At 38.7% G+C, this 16,952-nt stretch overlaps 1 protein-coding gene across 4 annotated transcripts in view; it reads left to right on the forward strand.

Annotated features, from left to right (window-relative positions):
- Nucleotides 1-16,952, forward strand: part of THSD4 (thrombospondin type 1 domain containing 4) — a 270,932-nt gene that overhangs the window by 224,910 nt on the left and 29,070 nt on the right. For all 4 annotated transcript variants that reach the window (XM_071813860.1, XM_065847274.2, XM_071813861.1 and 1 more), the window contains exon 9: nt 14,362-14,537. In XM_071813860.1, coding sequence (XP_071669961.1) covers nt 14,362-14,537 — 176 coding nt within the window. The remainder of the gene's footprint in view (nt 1-14,361; nt 14,538-16,952) is intronic.

Consider the following 16,952-nt stretch of genomic DNA (forward strand, 5'->3'; position numbering starts at 1 on the left):
AGTATATATGGGGATTTAAAACTTGATTTATAGACTGCGTGATTAAGTTAGTCAAGGGAGATTAAACTTTATCCTTTATTTCTTAACCTGCCCAGTGTCTTGTTTTCTATTGAATATTACTTCAAACACTTCGTGTCAGAAAAATTTGGTTGCTTAGAAGCCTTATGGATCCAATCTTCCTTTTGTATCTGTACCCATGGCGCAGTAGTTACCCCATGGTTGTGGCGCCGTTTCTTTTATATGTTTGTGTTATAGTCAGATTTTTGTGATTCTGAAAACTTTGGTAGTGTGGCTGGGTCAGGTGAGTGCCTGCTGTGAGAACATGAACTTGGTTTCAGTGAGCTACTTGGCAAAGGTTACCAGCTCACACTGCTAATCTACACATGGCTTAGGGACCCCCAGATAGAAAAACTGAATGTCTGTTGACCACCAGTAAACACAAAATGCTAAAAAAGGGATTTATTAAGGGCATGATAGTCCAGCTGCAGCTAATCTGCATTAAGAGGTTAATACTTCAGCCCATCTCAGCCACCTACACCGGCACGTCTGCTGAAGATAACACGGAGCTTAGAGCCAGCGTGCTGTCAGCTGGCGTACGTGAGTGCTGTGGCGGGAGGCTACAGCTGTTTCCTCCGCACCTATCAAACTCTTGATCTGGAGCTGGTACAGAGCAGGGAACATCTGAGTGTAACTTAAAATAAGAATTCTGTGTAATAGTTCCTCTGGAATTATGGGAGGTAAACCTCAGGGAGGGCCAGGAGCAGGGCTGTTTGTTGAGCAGGAGGACTCTAACCAAAGCATGGGAACATTTAAATGATAAGCAATACCAGAGCTTTGGAAAACTTGGGAAAGAGATATATTTTTATTGGCAAAAAGAGGCCCCGTCATTTGTCTTGTAAATTGCTTGTAAGGACCTAAGGCAACAATGTCTTAGTGTGTAATGTGTCTGCAGATGTTCAGTCAGACTGCAGAATAAAGATTCCTCAGTAAGTGGAATTATAAGTTTACTGTTGAATTTCTGTCATAACACTTCATCATTCTCTTTTAGGTTAATATTCCAGGGACTGGGGGGATTGATTTTTTCCTTAAGCATCTGGCAGAGCTAGGGGAGGTTGCTGTATATTAATATATGCAGAATTATAGTTCCCTCTGATTTTCCTGTTGTCCTTACAAAATACTTTTTCTTTCCTTCAGAAGCCTAATTATTGTAGAGGAAGGCCAAGCTATGGGGCTTGATTTGAGCTTAAATTTACATTATAAACAGACACCACCTTTCTTCAGTTGTCTTCTGCTAATAAAAAAAAAAACAAGACTGAGAGCATGCTGCAGTCTTAAATTTGTGTTAAGAGAGTCTAACTTTCCAACATCAAAAGCATGTAATCTTAGGAACTTAGAGGTTTCTTCAGACTGTATATCTATTGATACAGTGAGAAATTAATTTTTCCTATATCCCATGTCTCTTATAATAACACCTCATAGCTTATTCGTAAAGCTTTTGAGTCTCTAGTTCAAAACAGTTCTTCATCAGTTGTTTAGAAACTGTTCGTACAGTCCTAATAAGCAACAAACTTAGCTTATTGTTAACTACCAGCAGTTATCTCTATCAGAGGGAGAGATACTGTGCATTGAAACTGCGAAGTTTGTCAGTTGTTTATAAGCAAATGTTTACTGGTTTATGAATGAAAAAGAGGGTTCCTTGCCCATGCCTCTTAGTGTGGGCTCAATTGCGAGCAGTGATGCAGGAGATACATTCTGGATAACTGCAAAGAAAATACAGGATTTTGTTCCATTTTGATCGTTTGTGAAGAAGTGTCATGTATTTGTAATGTAGTATGTTGCCATGAACCTAGTAGGTAATTTAATTTAAAAAGAGAAACATGGGAAATTCCATGGGAAGTGTCTTTGGATTAACCTTAAATTACAGTGTGCTGTTGGTGGGTCTTTGCATGTGATGATTGAGTCAGGAGAGGTGTTTACCCAGAACCCAGGGAGAAGTACATCTGATGACCATACAACAAACAGAAGTAGTGTTTTCACAAGCTATTTAGGATGGTGCAGCTTGCATCTTTGTTCTTTGCCTTTATTTGTCTTCAGTTAACAGACTGTGAAATGAGCATGGTAACAAGTAGAACACAGTGTTGTTGTAAAAATAAAACCAGATAATTATTTCGGCGATTCACACGTTTAAGAAAACAGCAGTATGACTTTCTGTAGGCACGTTGGAAGATGAACATTATCTTGTATTTACTGAGAATCAGGTGAGTCTGATGCCTTAGGATGAGTGATACTCTGTCCTGCTGGAGTCGTGTTCCTGAGTTAGATATTTTTGGCTCAAGTTGAAAGTTAAACTGAGAAACAAAGCAAATAAGGAATCTTAAAATCCACTGTTCTCTGTTGGTTTTCGGTTTAGAATGCGTGCTGTGTCTCTAGCATCTCGGTCTCTACTGCATATACTTTTGAAGCAAAGGTGAAATCAAATGGAAGAGTTTTGTTCCCACCATGTCTCTAAAGATTCAGGAGGAAGAAACAGCAAGTGCGGAATAGGATGTAATAATTTGTGTTTTATTTCAACATCATCACCAATGCAGATGGAGCAATAGCAATTTAACACTTCTCTGGAAGTAAACTAATGAAGGCTTTTTTCAGTCCATTAGCTTCATCAGTTCTTTTAAGAAGAAAATAATAGTAATATGGTCAGGATTCCTCCGAAGTCCAAGCAAAACCAGGCATGTTGGAATCCAGCTTTGCTTCAGAATTAGTTAGATGTATCTCCATTGGCCTTAATTCTGCAGGTGCTGAGGAGTACTCTAAAGAAGCTTAGAGACCCTCAACTCTCCTTAGTATTAAAGTGTTAATAAGTTATCTGTTAGGCTGCAAGGTAAGAATGCAAAACTGAGAGTACTGTGCAGTTAAACAAAGGAATACAGTGACAGAGCATGTTGCGCATCAGATAAATTATACTGATCTTTTGCAAAGTATTTGGTTTCAAAACAGAGATGAAAGTGAGGGTGCATATCTGCATCCCCAGCAGCAATAATAGTGGATTCAAGTTAAATATTTATTTTTGACCTCTTGACTGTCATGATGATCTGGCTTTCATAGACTACAGATCAGTATATGAAAAATCCTAGAACTGACCTTCTGGGGGAATGCAGTAAGGGGCCAGACCTTTCGTGTTGTGAATGGCTTTGCATACATAGTGCCTAAGTGTACAAGTGGAGCTGCCTACATTTCTCATTCTTTGAAAGGCTCCCAGACTTCAACAGAGCGTTAAGATTTTCCAAAAGTATGTCAAGACACTGCCTTGTAAAGTTAATAATAGATAGCAGTGCAGCTGTTTAGCGCTTAAAATCTATTCAGCATGGTAAATAGTTCCAGAGGGAAGGTGGGAACAGTGACCAAAAGTTCTTGCTGTGCAAGGCTGCCCTCCCTTCACCTTCTCTCACTGATGTTTTCTGCTGAAATCCGCTGGCGTATGGGTTTGTATTTCATGCCTCCATCTAGAATTTGGCTGTTGGAACAAAAGCTCCTTGGTTCTTTCAGAAAATTGTCACAGAAAGTGCTTCTTATCTTCAAAGTGTTTTTCTGACATTAATTAATTGGATCCTCACGATCCTGTGAACAGGATAAGGAGCAGCCTGAAAATGCCCATTAAGCACCCCTACTGCAATTAACTGTGTTAAACACTTTTGGAGCCTAGCTGGATAAAGTGTTTTTTCTACTGCCCAAATAACTTTAAAAGTGTTTGAAAAGAAGTGCACAAATATTAAAAATGCTTTTGAACTTTGGGCAGACTCCTATGCCTACGTGCTTGTGGATGTAACAAAGCTGCTGTTCAAACAAGCAGGGGCAGATCCTCAGCAGCCCCGGAATTACAATGGTGCCATTGATTTCATTGCAACGGCGCTGCTGCAGCCAGCTGAACAACCTGGCTCTTTGACTGGGAAGTAAAGCAATATGTAGTAACACCTGATTTGAATAAAGAGCTTTAAAACTTAGTAATAATAGTGGTAATAATACCTATAATGAAGATACACTTGCAAACACATGGAATAGATTTTGTGTGAGACAGAGTCAAGAGAAAGACACATGAAACGAATGGGAAAGAAAGGCAAAACAAAATAAAGTCATCTGTGTTTGTGGATCTATCCTGGTATGAAAATGGAAAATACTTTATCTCTCCACTGAATTACCAAAAATTCTTTTCTCTCTCAAGTGACCGTTATCCTAAACTCTATCTGACAGTAAGTCATTGTAAAGGGAACCAATATGTGTTTTGGTATTTAGGGTGGGGTTTGTTTCTGTCTTCTCTGAAGTTAATCAGGAAATGCTCTTAATCACTGAAGTTACTGGGAGGATTTTTGTTGAGATTATAACTGAAAAATATGCAGCGTTGAAACTCACTGGACTTGGAATATACACAGATCAATATTGCCCAGAACAATCTTTCATATTTAGTTCACATTGTCAGTTCATGGTCAGATATTTTCCATAGGAGTTATGGTCCTTAAATAATGTGAAGGTGATATTTAGTTTAGAAGTAACTAATTGTTAGTTAAGTAGGCTGTCAGCTTGGAAACACTGGAACAGGGATTGATTAAAAGAAGACAGATAAATATGTCATACTGAAGACTATGAATGGTCTTTCAGTCTGCAGTTTAAATGAGAAATGTTACCTTCACAGTATCAGACTTATGGTATCTTCCTATTTAGTGTAAACAGAAATGAACCTAAGAGATGGAAGAAGAGCTCTTGAATAAATTATCAGTCTATTATGTTTGGTATGTTACATAAAGCTGAGGTTGCACTAACGTTGGGTTTTTTTGGTCTTTGGCAGCCAGGGTGACCCTGAGGGGGTTTGTGGACAGCTCAGAGTGCAGCGATAGTTCTTGTCTTTGAAAGGGGTGTTAACGTGAACATGTTGGCGACTCCCAGACCTGTATGTGTGCATGTATGTATGCAGCCACCAACACAGAGGCTACAGCTTTGGAGCAGTAGTATAGATCATCTTAATTCTCTAGAAATTTAATCCAATTGTGTGTTGTCCTGTTTCTGCTGCTTTAATATCCTATCCTGTCTGAGGAAGTGTTGGAAACCATTATTGATCATTGATGGGTGGGTTAAAGATCTTGTGCTGTTTGCAGCTTCAGTTGCTGGGTAAAGTGCTGTGCTTCCTGCCCTGCTCCAGGGTGGTGACAGTCTGTGTCCCAGAGTGACTGACATGGAGCTCCGTTTTCATGGGGCACCTAGCATCCATCTTTTCTGGAATGTAATAACTGAAAAAACGTCTACTAAAGGCTTGCAGCCTTTCTCTTCACAATGCATTTAGAAGTGGGAAGAAACAGTGTATTTACATCATGTATTTGAGAAGAGTATTGAAGAACTCCTTTGAGAAAAAAAGAAGACTCCATCAGCTCATCATGGGCAGTGACTCTGAGCTTCAGAGAACTTCACTGTTCAGAGAACAGTATTTGCTGCTTTTTGGCTGTGTGTGTTGCTCAGCTAGTACGTTATTTATGTTACAGTGGTTTGTGGTATTACTGTGGGTTTTTTTACCTTGGCTTTGTTTGGTTGCTTGATGTGATTTTGGGTTGTGGTTTTGCTTTTTCGAGCAGAAGAGACTGTCAGTGCAGATGTATGCAACGACTTTATTGGCTTGAGTGAAAGAGATGATGTTGAATCAGCTGGTTATGGTTTCTTTGGATGAGGTGGGCAGGGCTTGTGTTTGAGTTTAGATTTTTTTTTTGTAAGCTAGTATTGAAAAAAAAAATGAGTAAATAGGAAAGAAACAAAAGGAGTAGAGAAAGTAAAGAAGACGTTAATTGAAAGTGACTATAATGGGAAATGCCAAAACCCATTCAAACAAAAACTCGCTCTACCAATGCATTCTTTAAGATGCTAGGGAGAATTTTAACCTGGATTTATATATCTACCAAAAGTCATCAAAGGATCTGTGGTTTGCTGTTTACTTGAATTGGTAATAATAATATCTGATATAGACTTCTTTGATTCACTTAAATTGTTTAGACTTATTTTGTGCATTTTTTTAAATGTAGGTGACTCAATAGCTTTATTGAATGACTGTTTCTCAAATTCAGTGGCTTTATATTATATAATAACCATACAAGCTCTGTGAACGTGGGCTATTACTACCAGTCGTGCTGTGCGGTATATAAAGCAGTTGCACACCACATGCCTATCTTCTAAAGGATCCTAGAGCCTCTCCTAAGTTTATGTATTTGACCCTCTTTGGCTTTCTTCTCTCCAAAAAAAAGTGTTGTTCATTTTTTGGTCAGTAATTACACCATTTCTGTATTGGTCAGGAATAAGAGGTGAGTTGGAAGATCCATAATATGCTTCCAGTTTAGCAGTTGAAACTAAATGAAGGCCACACAACGAGCTTAGTTGGAGATGTAAGAGCCATAAAGAAAACTACTGTTTTAAAAAGGTTATTTTAGTTTACTTGAGCTTATAGTTCCTGGTTGTCAACAAATTTTCAGTGATGCTTTATCATTAATATTAGTAGTATGGTAGCAGGGTAGCTATTGAACTAGTGCTCACATGATTAACTATTGAAATCAGTGCTATGAAGCATAAAAAAGCTGCAGTTGGAGTGGATGTGTTGGGTGAAGTCTTTTCCTCTTGAAACTGAGGAGTGCTGTGCCAGGGACCTCCGTGCTACGAAGGGTCGCCTGAGAAATGATGTTCAGCGCTGTGCAGGCAGAGCTCAGCCTGAGCAGAAGATCTCAGACCCTTGACTCCTATACTGGAGGAGGGAAGAAGGAAAGAGGATTGCTCAGCAGAATTTACAGTGCAGTGCAGCGGAGTTTCTCCTAAGCCATGCCCTTTCCCGCTGGAAAGCAAACCACCAGCGTGCTTGTACCCTGGCGAGCCATTGTGGAGGAGAGTGCAGTCGGGCTTTGCGCTGGCAGTGGCTCCTTGAAACAGCATGATCGTTGACCAAGACAGTTCCAGCCACTCTGGCCATCTCCTCCTGTTGCCAGCAGGATTCTAGACTATGGGCCAATGTGCTGGAGTGGCGCTCGATCCCAGAATGGCACTTGAATTCAGATTTGTTTGCAGAATCACACCACAAGGCATTTATGTATTGCAGTGTATGCAGATAAACAGCTTAACCACCAAGAAGTGATGGTTTGCTCTGATAGTGTATGAGGGAATGGGATGGGCTCTCTGAGGTACTTGTGCAGTGGAATACGATGTGCATAGAAATAGTGCAAAGTGTTTCTCCTCAGGGCTTCAATCCTAAACGGTGTGAAAAATGATGTCTGAAATGCAGAAAAAATAGATTGTGGATTATATAATTTTTAGTTTAAACAAAAATTAGGGCTATAGCTTATAACTTTTTATAGTTCTGAATAGGTGATACTTGAGAAATTCCATTAAAGGGAGAAGATAGAGCTTATAAAACTTTAATCTGAGTTAATCAAAGACATAAAGGCAAGGATTTTTATTTTCTAAGGTGGAATTGTAAGGAAGAAGTAAGCAAATTGCTTCTGAAATGTTGAATATGTAATGTTCAGCATGATTAGTTCATTGTGGTCATATTTCATGGTTTAGGAGCATGAACTTGGCCTGTTGTTGCTACTGAGATTCCCCGAGCTCCTCTGGAAAATCTGGGCGTGCATTAGGGTACGTGTGTAACAGTCTTTGCTCGGTGTCCTCATCAGGAGACCTATGGGACTGGAAGCAGAAGGTCTAGAAATCAAACTCGAGAAATACTAACAGCTGTCTGCAGAGCAGTTTACAAGAGATCTACTTGCACAGTGTGGATGGGAGAAAAGAACTTCTGGGTAAAACGAGGAAAAAAAAACCAGCTTTCTTGTTATTTAAATTCTTTCCCACATATGCTTGGAAAAACTTTATTTAGTTCCTAATGGCAAAATAATTATGTGGCTTGTACTAGTAATGCTTTACTCATTTTCCTCTATTATCTCTTCAGAATCTGCACTCCACTGTTTTATCTATGCTGCAGACAAAATACTGCCATTAATCAGCCAGACTTACTTAGTGATCTGGGGATAGACCCACAACTTTCGAATTAATGATTTTTTTTCCATGTTTCTATGGAAAAGTTTCATCAGGGAAAATGTTTGTTTCATTAGCTTTGTAGGTTAGCTTGGGAATAAAGAACAATGACAGAATGAGAAGTGATACACTGAAATGATTTATATTTGTGATAATCCTATGATGCTTTTCATTAAATAATTCAGTCATTTTTCATTGTTCTTGGCCCTATAAAAATCATCATTAAAATGAGATTATTTCCATTTTTGTCATGACTATGTTTCTGGGCTTAACTCCAGGTATCAGTTGTGTGCTTCACATGGTTTGATAGCTTTGCCAAATAAATATCAAATCAGTTCAGTCCCAGAGCATCTTTTAGATGTTTAAATGTGCAGACCAACACAAACAATAACGTGTGTGAGACTGCCCCGAGCCCTTATAGCCAGAAAATAATGTATGAGAAAATAGATAGCGATGCTGAATTGACTTGCTGTATTTCCTCTGATCACCCAACTTATTGTGCCAGGAATTCATCTTCTGGCAGAGTGTTCTCAGGTGGATGCAGACAACCTTTCACTAGTGCACATAGTATTTTTCTTTGCCAAGAGCCAAATACTTGGACGGATCTGTAGTAAATTAATGTTGTTTTAAGCTGAAGATGGAGGTTTACTGTGCTGTTGTCAGCTTTTATTGGAAGAGAGGGTAGGTGAAGAATTGAACATCTTTTCAGGGCTGAACATAGACAGTGGAACTAAGTCTGTCTGTCTGATTTAGCTTGTGGCATGTATCCTTACTGTAACGGCAACTGACTTAATCAGAGCTCCTGTATCCCTACTGTAACGGCAACTGACTTAATCAAAGCTCCTGTATCCCTACTGTAACGGCAACTGACTTAATCAAAGCTCCTGTATCCCTACTGTAACGGCAACTGAATTAATCAAAGCCAATCATCTCCCACCCATAATAACCGCTGGTCGCTCTAGGTGCCAGCGCCCTGTTTAGATCTACCTAGTGTCCCAGCCCTGGTTCCAAACTGGGCACCCGCTGCTGGCCTGGCGTTCCAGATCGCTGGGGGCTCGTACTGGAACCTGCTTTTCAGCGGGGAAAAACTATTTTACATTTCTCGTCTATCCTGTCGTCAGCATTTGTTCACGTGTTACTGTGTCTGAGATTTCAACACCTTTGTCAGACTTGCCTGAAATCAGACGCGAGGTTCAAAAGGCCTCCAGAGAGTGGGGTGACAGACCTTGAGCCAGAGGAATGGATGCCTGAGCTAGGGGACCCAGCAGTGCTTTGTGGCTCACAGATCTGTGTGTTTTGAGTTACAGTATTGAACTTCACTGTGCACAGCATCCAAAATTCTTGAGAAATTCCACTTGAAATTCGAAACAGCTTAGGAATATCCATTAGCTCCAGTTTTTCAGTGCAAGGAATTAAAGCTATGTAGCAAAATAAGAAGCAGTTATGATTCTTTTCACTTCAGCATTTGATTCTCATGAGATACAGTGCTGTTTTTCTGCAGAGATATCACAATCTGATGTTTTAACTTAGCTGTCTTATAACTGTTCCAGTTCTTGGCAATTGTCAGGAGTGCTAGTAGGTACAAAACATTTTTTGTTATGCCAGCTGGAGAGAAGAGTTGGGTATTTGCACGTGTGCATTTCACTGCTCTGGCCCTTCTGACTGAGGTAGTGTCTAGTTCAGAAGATAATTCAATTGCATTTATCCACCCATAGGACTTACTCCAAATATGTGCTGAGTTTCTGTGCTGGGCTAAGTAATGTGCAGCTGCACGGTGCCAGAAGGCTCAGCCATCACGTTCAGAGCCATTAGCAGCCAGTCTGATCAACTCCTAAAATATAAGAACCAGATTCTAACTGAAATTGTGTAACTAAGCCAAATACTATAATCTGCAGGTTCAGTGGGAGTTGCATAGCTAAAATATCACATGCTACGTTGGAAACATATCCCTCCTGGAGATTACTAGTCCTGAATGTTGTTTGTTATTTCTAAATACTTGCTTTACAGCTATTGCCAGTGAAGAGTATTTCCCGATGTTACTGAGGTATGATAGGAAATACATAGCTAAAAATTCAAGCCATGCTATTTCATTGGGATGAGACTGAAATTCTTGTTAAGCCTTATAAGAGCTGAAGTTCTGAGACTTCCACTTAGAAACTTTCACCTTAGTTATGCTCTGTCTTATTTAAAGAGAGAAATGTGTAAGTCAGAATGTGATAAGACTTTTTGAAATGCTTTATAGAAAAAAAATTGTGAGTTACATACATATTGTTCAATTCCTATATCCTTTTGAACCACTACAGTTCCCTTGAGGTGCTGTGTTTCCTAAAACAGTATATGTGGAACTGCATATGCATTTAACATAGTTCATCTACACATGCAAGACATGCATGATTCTTACTCTGTTCCTCTGGTTTTTAGTGCTGCTGTTTATATTCTCCCAATTTCATTTCAGTCTACTTTGTGCTAGCTCTTCTGTACTGACTCTTCAGTATTTTCAGGACCAACCTGAACAAGGGTAAAATTATATACCATTGGAAACAGCAGAATATTTACATTGACTGTAGTGGAATTGGGAATTCAGTCATCCTCCAACCCTTTCCAACCTTTTCAACTTGAGGGAAATTTCTGTGCAAGAGAATGAGCTTTTTATATATTATCTTAATAGTACTTTAATTGTATACCTCAAATACATTTTTAGGGAATGGCTAGGTAAAAATAAACTAAAAGCTTATCATTCTTTATCATATACTATGATTGTGTAGATAATTGTGTAAGTCCTTTTAGTTTAGCTCGTTCACAGAATAATAAGAAACCTGCTCATTTCCCATAATTGTTGGGATGATACTTATCTTCAGCAAATACTGTGCTGGCCTTTTGATAACTTGCCTCTTACTTCCACTTCAGGGTAGAGGACTGAAATGTACTTACTCATAAAATACAATGACTTTGTTTAGGACTGGTGTCATTCCTTACAAGATTTTTTTACTCATTGCAGTCTGTACACTTTGATACAAATTGGGAATTGAAACACCCTTGGTGCAGAAGTGGGTTGTTGTATCTTTAATTGTGGTAGTGGTTATTGAGATCCCAACACACAACACTGGCATATATAGTTAACAGTATACTATTAATGCCTCCACGCTTTCCTGACTTCAGTAAAGCCTATCATGCTAAAGAGGACTAAGCAGGTTTATTTTTGTGCTAGAGGCCTTGTAAACCTAACACTAGTGTAAAGATACACATCATCTCTGTTGTTTCCTCTTATTATTTTATCTGCTTTTTCCCTTAATATTAGTGTGTCCTACAATAAATGCTTTTGGAAACTAATTGTGTGCTCTAGATGAGCTAGTTAGAGTCATATCTCAACATCTGGCAGTATTGCCTCTGTGTAACTTATTCCCTGTGGAAGCATGGAAATCCTGTGTTACTAATTCTGTACTTATGAATAATAATATTAAAAGTCATCAATCACTCAAAAACACCTGTTTGAAAAATGGGAAAAGGCTTTTCATTAAAGTAATTTTAAAGAGAGGAAGCAATAAGAGAGAAAAAACTGAAAATGAAACCCAAAAAAGCAATTTATAAAGCCTGCTTATGCCTTGCAGTGGAAGAATTGCCAAAATGCTAAATTCTGCTTTAATTAACCTTTTCACTTGCATCATCTAATCTGCTTCCTGAACTCCCTATTTAAAAAGCTCCAGCCCATATACAGACATATATTTACAGTTTTTCTCTAGCAGCTGGGTGAGTAAAAGGATGAAAATCAATCATCTGGTTGATTATCACTACTATTAATATCTGTTTTCAAAAGGTCTCTGGTTAGATTTTCATTGTTTCACACTGGTCCCCAGTGGGACTGAGTCTGTGTGCCTGAGCAATAGTGACACTGAAGCACAATAAATGCGATATAATCACATATTTTGCAAATATCATGTCATATATTCACTGTATACGTGTTCTGCAGTAACTCATATATTCCAGAGTATTTGAAGTCGAAGTGTGAGAATACTGTAGTAGGAGAGTGTGTCTGTGTCGTTTTACTTCTCATCTTATCAAAAAGACCCAACAGAAGAGAAAGGGTAGACTGGCTAATGTGTTCTCCTTTCAGTTGCCTGTTACTAATACCTATTGGAGAAGACTGTATTAAAAACCATGGGGCAATACTGGATGATCTTCTGAAGATGTATGCCCTTTTGTAACATGCAGATTAAATCTGTAATTTGTTTGGAGATTTTAGCGAAGCTGTCGAGACTTCGAAACTGCTGCTGTGTCTGTGCCTGAATAGATCATATGGCTATACGATAAATCAGTTTTGTTTCTCAAAGCCCGTAGTATTTACTGCAGCACTAGTTAATCACCTGTTCTGATTTGCTGCCCCCGCATTTTCCTTTTGCTGATGCATCAACGTGGCTTTTGGAGTCAGAGGCAAAAGAAGAAACAGCCAGAACTGAATGAAGAGGAAGATGCACTGGCAAGGGACAGTCAGAGAGGAACAGTTTAATGAATACTCTAAAAGGAAAATGACTGCTGCAGTGGCAGAAAATGAGCATTTTTGTTTGCAAAGATTAACTGTAAAATGTTTACCTTTAAGCAAGTAAATTGTATTTTCTTTTTGCAGGTAGAAAAGAAATGAAAGGTTTTTTGAAAACTATAGTGGGATTATCTGTAAGAACAGGCACATTAGAGAGTCTGAGCAAGATTAAGCTTCTGTCTCTGAGGAAGATCTCAGACCCATCATGAAATAAAGAAATTACATTGATAGCAGTATTTTACTGAAGTGTGGTTCTCTACTGCTGTTGTTTTTTTATCACAACATACTGCCCCTTTACATTGCTGTTCTGTGAGTGTTTCTCACCACGCAGTCACACGGATGTTCCTCTCGGAGAGGCCTGCAGCAAAAGCAGCAAGACTGCATCTGTTGGTTAATTCAGTTAATTTGGATGTCTGGAATATGTAAGAACAATTTAAATTCCTTCTCTAGTATGTATTACTTCAGAATTAATGACACAAATTTAATTTCCCATCATTTAGGCCATGTGTGTAGGCTTTTAAAGTTTTTCCCAGCAGTATAAATAGTTGTGTATAATGCTGAGAGCTTTTTAACTGAATATCACAGTTGCTGTGACAGAACAAAGAAGAAACAGTCTCTAGAATAACTAGGTCCTTAACCGTAAATTTATGTAAGTTCAAAGCTCATGCCTTGAATTTGCATTAAAAAGTAAATTGTCAAGCAATATACAGCCAAGGATGTTAGTATGTTTAGTTGTCTGTTTTAAAGTCTGTATTTAAAAGCAAATTCTTTTGTAGTAAAATTGAAGGTCTAAGTAAAGCTTTTAGAGAAAGAGTCATGTCTTTTCTGGGTATTTAAACGATGTCTGATATGGTTTCACCCTCAAGATATTACTGTGTTTTAGAATATAGAACTGTAATATTGCATAAAATTATGCACATGTATGTGGCAGGAGTTTCTGACCTTAAGGGTTTAAAATTATAGTCACATAGATAAACAAAGTGGGAACAAGAAGGAACAGGAGCAGCTAGAAATCAATGACTTGCCCATGATGACAAAGGGAATGCCCTGCACAACTGGATATTGAATCCAGATTTTATGCTTTCTTGACTAGGAGAGGATCTGCAAAGTCACTTTTTCTAACACAAGAGATCCTTCTGGCATTTTCAGAGAGTTTTCCTTTCCAAACAGTGCTGCAGATTGGGGCTCTGCAGATGGTCTGGGAAAAAAAGTTGTGTAGTGAGAAGGAAATGGAGGGACTAGCCAAATGGCTTTGTGAAGAGTAACTGGAGTATTTGGCAACCCCGGATATTCATGTGTCCCCAGATTGGTGCTTCTGCATTGTATAATGTACTGATTTTCTGTATCCGCCTCTGTGTTTTGTTCCGTCTGAATGATGAAATAGCCAATTCACTGGAGAGGAAGTGGAGGGGAAAGCGACTTCCTTGGATCTCCCTGTGGTCAGTGTGTGCCGCTGCCTGGCTGAGGGGCACACAACAACCTATGGGAAACTGTCGAGAAAGTCTGCCAAGCTGTCTTTGATTTTTCTTTCTTTTCTTGCAGCATAAACATACCAAATGTTCTGACAAAGTTTTCTAAGCTTTTTTTTTTTTTACCTTTTTTTTTTTTTTTCTCAAATACTAACATAACATTGTTCTTTTCAGCAGCTACACAGATTTGTCCCCTGGCCTCAGAGGACACCCAACAGTGTAATGCAGCTTTGGCGATCTGATTTGGCACCAGTATGTGAAGGTGATTTACTCTGATCAACGTCCTTGTGTTTCTGTCCCCATCCTCTACAGCGTTGCGGAGTCGGTCAGGACGGTCCATCATCAATGGAAACTGGGCAATTGATCGTCCTGGGAGATATGAAGGTGGTGGGACAATGTTCACTTATAAACGCCCAAATGAAATCTCCAGCACTGCAGGAGAGTCGTTTTTAGCTGATGGTCCAACAAATGAAGTCCTTGATGTCTATGTAAGTTTCTTGATTGAAAAAAAAATGGTCATTTCATTGTTAACATGAACTCTAAAATTGCATTCATTATCAGTATTTTTTTACTGGTTTGTTCCTTTAATTTTGAAACATTATTTTTGATATTTTACTATTGCTCGCTGTTGCTCCCATCTTGCTCCAGATCATAGGAAACCTAAATAATGATAAAGCCTTTTTCTCTTAGACTTCATTGATCAAGTAAACCCAGTTTTTCATGTTTGGTAAAAGAGAGATAAGCACACAAATACCTGGGGGGCGGGAGGGACCTGAACTGGATTTTCTCAGGATACCTTCCTGCTTAAGAAAATTTGGCTTAGTTTAATTTTACGGTGAACTGAAGCAAATATCTAAATCAGACAAGGCCTCTCACAGAGTGATACTGTTTCAGTTTTCTTTAAAAGAAACACAAGTCCAAAAAACTATAGAATGTGGGATTTGAGACCGAGCAGTTTTAATACAAAACTGTGCTAGGAGACCATAGATAATAGGCATTTGAGAAAGGAAGAGAGAAGACAAGTTGTGACTAAGAGGTGGGAATCAAATTGAGAAAGCTGCTTACATCAGGTTGGACAGGTTTTACTGCATCACGTTGAAATAAAAAATATAACTAGAATTGATTACAACTTATTCAGAGATAAATGATGTATTCTGAGATGATACACTTTCACAGGGGGAAGTCCATTGAAAAAGCTAGATTAACTGGTGAGATGGTTGTTTCATCTGAGTACAGGGTTTTTTGCCTTTCATTGGGGTGGAAAAGTGAGTGTGCTGGGTTATTTCATAGAAGAATAGTAAGTACCCCAGTTCCTCAGCTGGGAAAAGTTAGATGTTGGCAAAGTTATTCTCCATCTTCTATATGGTGTATTAATAAAGCAATGTAATAATTATGCAAACATTACTTCTTTTTTGATAATTTCTGATTGATTGCAATGTAAGACTGGCAAAAGCCTGGAAGATTAGATATTTGGGCTCCTAGATTCTGCGATGCAGACTCGATGTTTTTAAAATATGTGTCTCATTGAGTACGATGCTGTGAGCTGAGGTTTGGTTTTGAGTTTTTATTGTCAGCTGATTGATGCCTAATATGTAATGATTTATCATATTTTAATGTTTTAGTTTAGGCTTAGTATCTTTTTTTTTTCTTTTGCAAAGAATATAAGAAAGCTGGTGTGATGGGCACAGCTTTAGCAGTTTTGCTCTGTGGCTGCTACTGTGGGTTGCCAGTTCTAATTTGACTGGACTCTTACCTGAGATGTTTCTTGTAGATATGAGGAATACTACAACTCATTATAAGCTGATGGTTTAGTGTCTTTTTCAGCGTAGTGTGGAAGGATAAAAATGGGTAGTGCTAGATAAAAGAAAACCAATCATCAGTATGACTCAGTCTCTCTTACGGGTTTCAAATTTGTAGCTATGCAGATACGGATGTCTTTTTTCAGACTTTGTCTTGCAGTTCCTGACTCATGTAATTCTCTTTCCATCCATACTCACCGTCTTTATGTTCTGTGTGGAAAAATGAAGAGATTTGCAGATAGGAGTTCCAAATGGCTTTCTGTTCCTTTTTCCTGAGATAATACTATCTTTCTTCCACTCTAAAAATGGAGAAGAAAAAGCTATCTAAATTAGCGCAGGTTATAATTAGCAAGATAAAAAGAAATGCATGTTTTGTCCAAGTGTGAAGTGTATACATTGTTACAAAGACGTAGGTCCACTAACTCAAAGCAAAACTGTTGTATAATTCCAGGTATTTCTCTGCAGGAAAGCTGTGACAACATATTCATAGGGACTTCATCAGCTAAGCTCTTTATAACTTGTGCCTTTTCAGTTGTTTTGAGAAATGTCATGGAAAAAGCATGGGAACCATTGGAAAGCTGTTCCTGGAACCATCTTAAGAACAGGGTCCTGGTTCTGCTGAAGTCAGCTTCACAGTGCTCAGTTCTCTTGGGACCAAACACAAAGAGGGTGTATTTTTTGGATAAAAAAGTTACATGGGAAGGACCAATCCTTGAAAAAAATATTACAGGCAATGTGTTACTAGATGGTTCAGAAAAGTGAGTGATCTCTGAGGGACAGAGTTTTGAGGAACAGCTATTATATTTGGCAAGGAAAAAGTTATTTCGACACAAGGAAAAACAAAGGTCTGAACCTGTAGTTGGTGTTGATTGGTGTGATGGATTTGGTGAAACCTTGAAACATACGTGTGCTCTGCTGGGACATAAAGCCATTGGCAGAGCATGACTTTCTTCTTTTTGACTCATGGTCTGTCAGAACCGCAGAGCTAGTACAAGCTCTGGTGGTTGATCTTGTGTGCGTGAGGGTTTTTGTTTGTTTGTTTGTTTTCAAAAGGTACTTTAAGTGTAATCTGAGGCTTCTACCAGACCAATTCCCACAAGGAGT

This window comes from Patagioenas fasciata, chromosome 12, assembly GCF_037038585.1.
Source record: "Patagioenas fasciata isolate bPatFas1 chromosome 12, bPatFas1.hap1, whole genome shotgun sequence".
Taxonomy (NCBI): Eukaryota; Metazoa; Chordata; class Aves; order Columbiformes; family Columbidae; genus Patagioenas; species Patagioenas fasciata.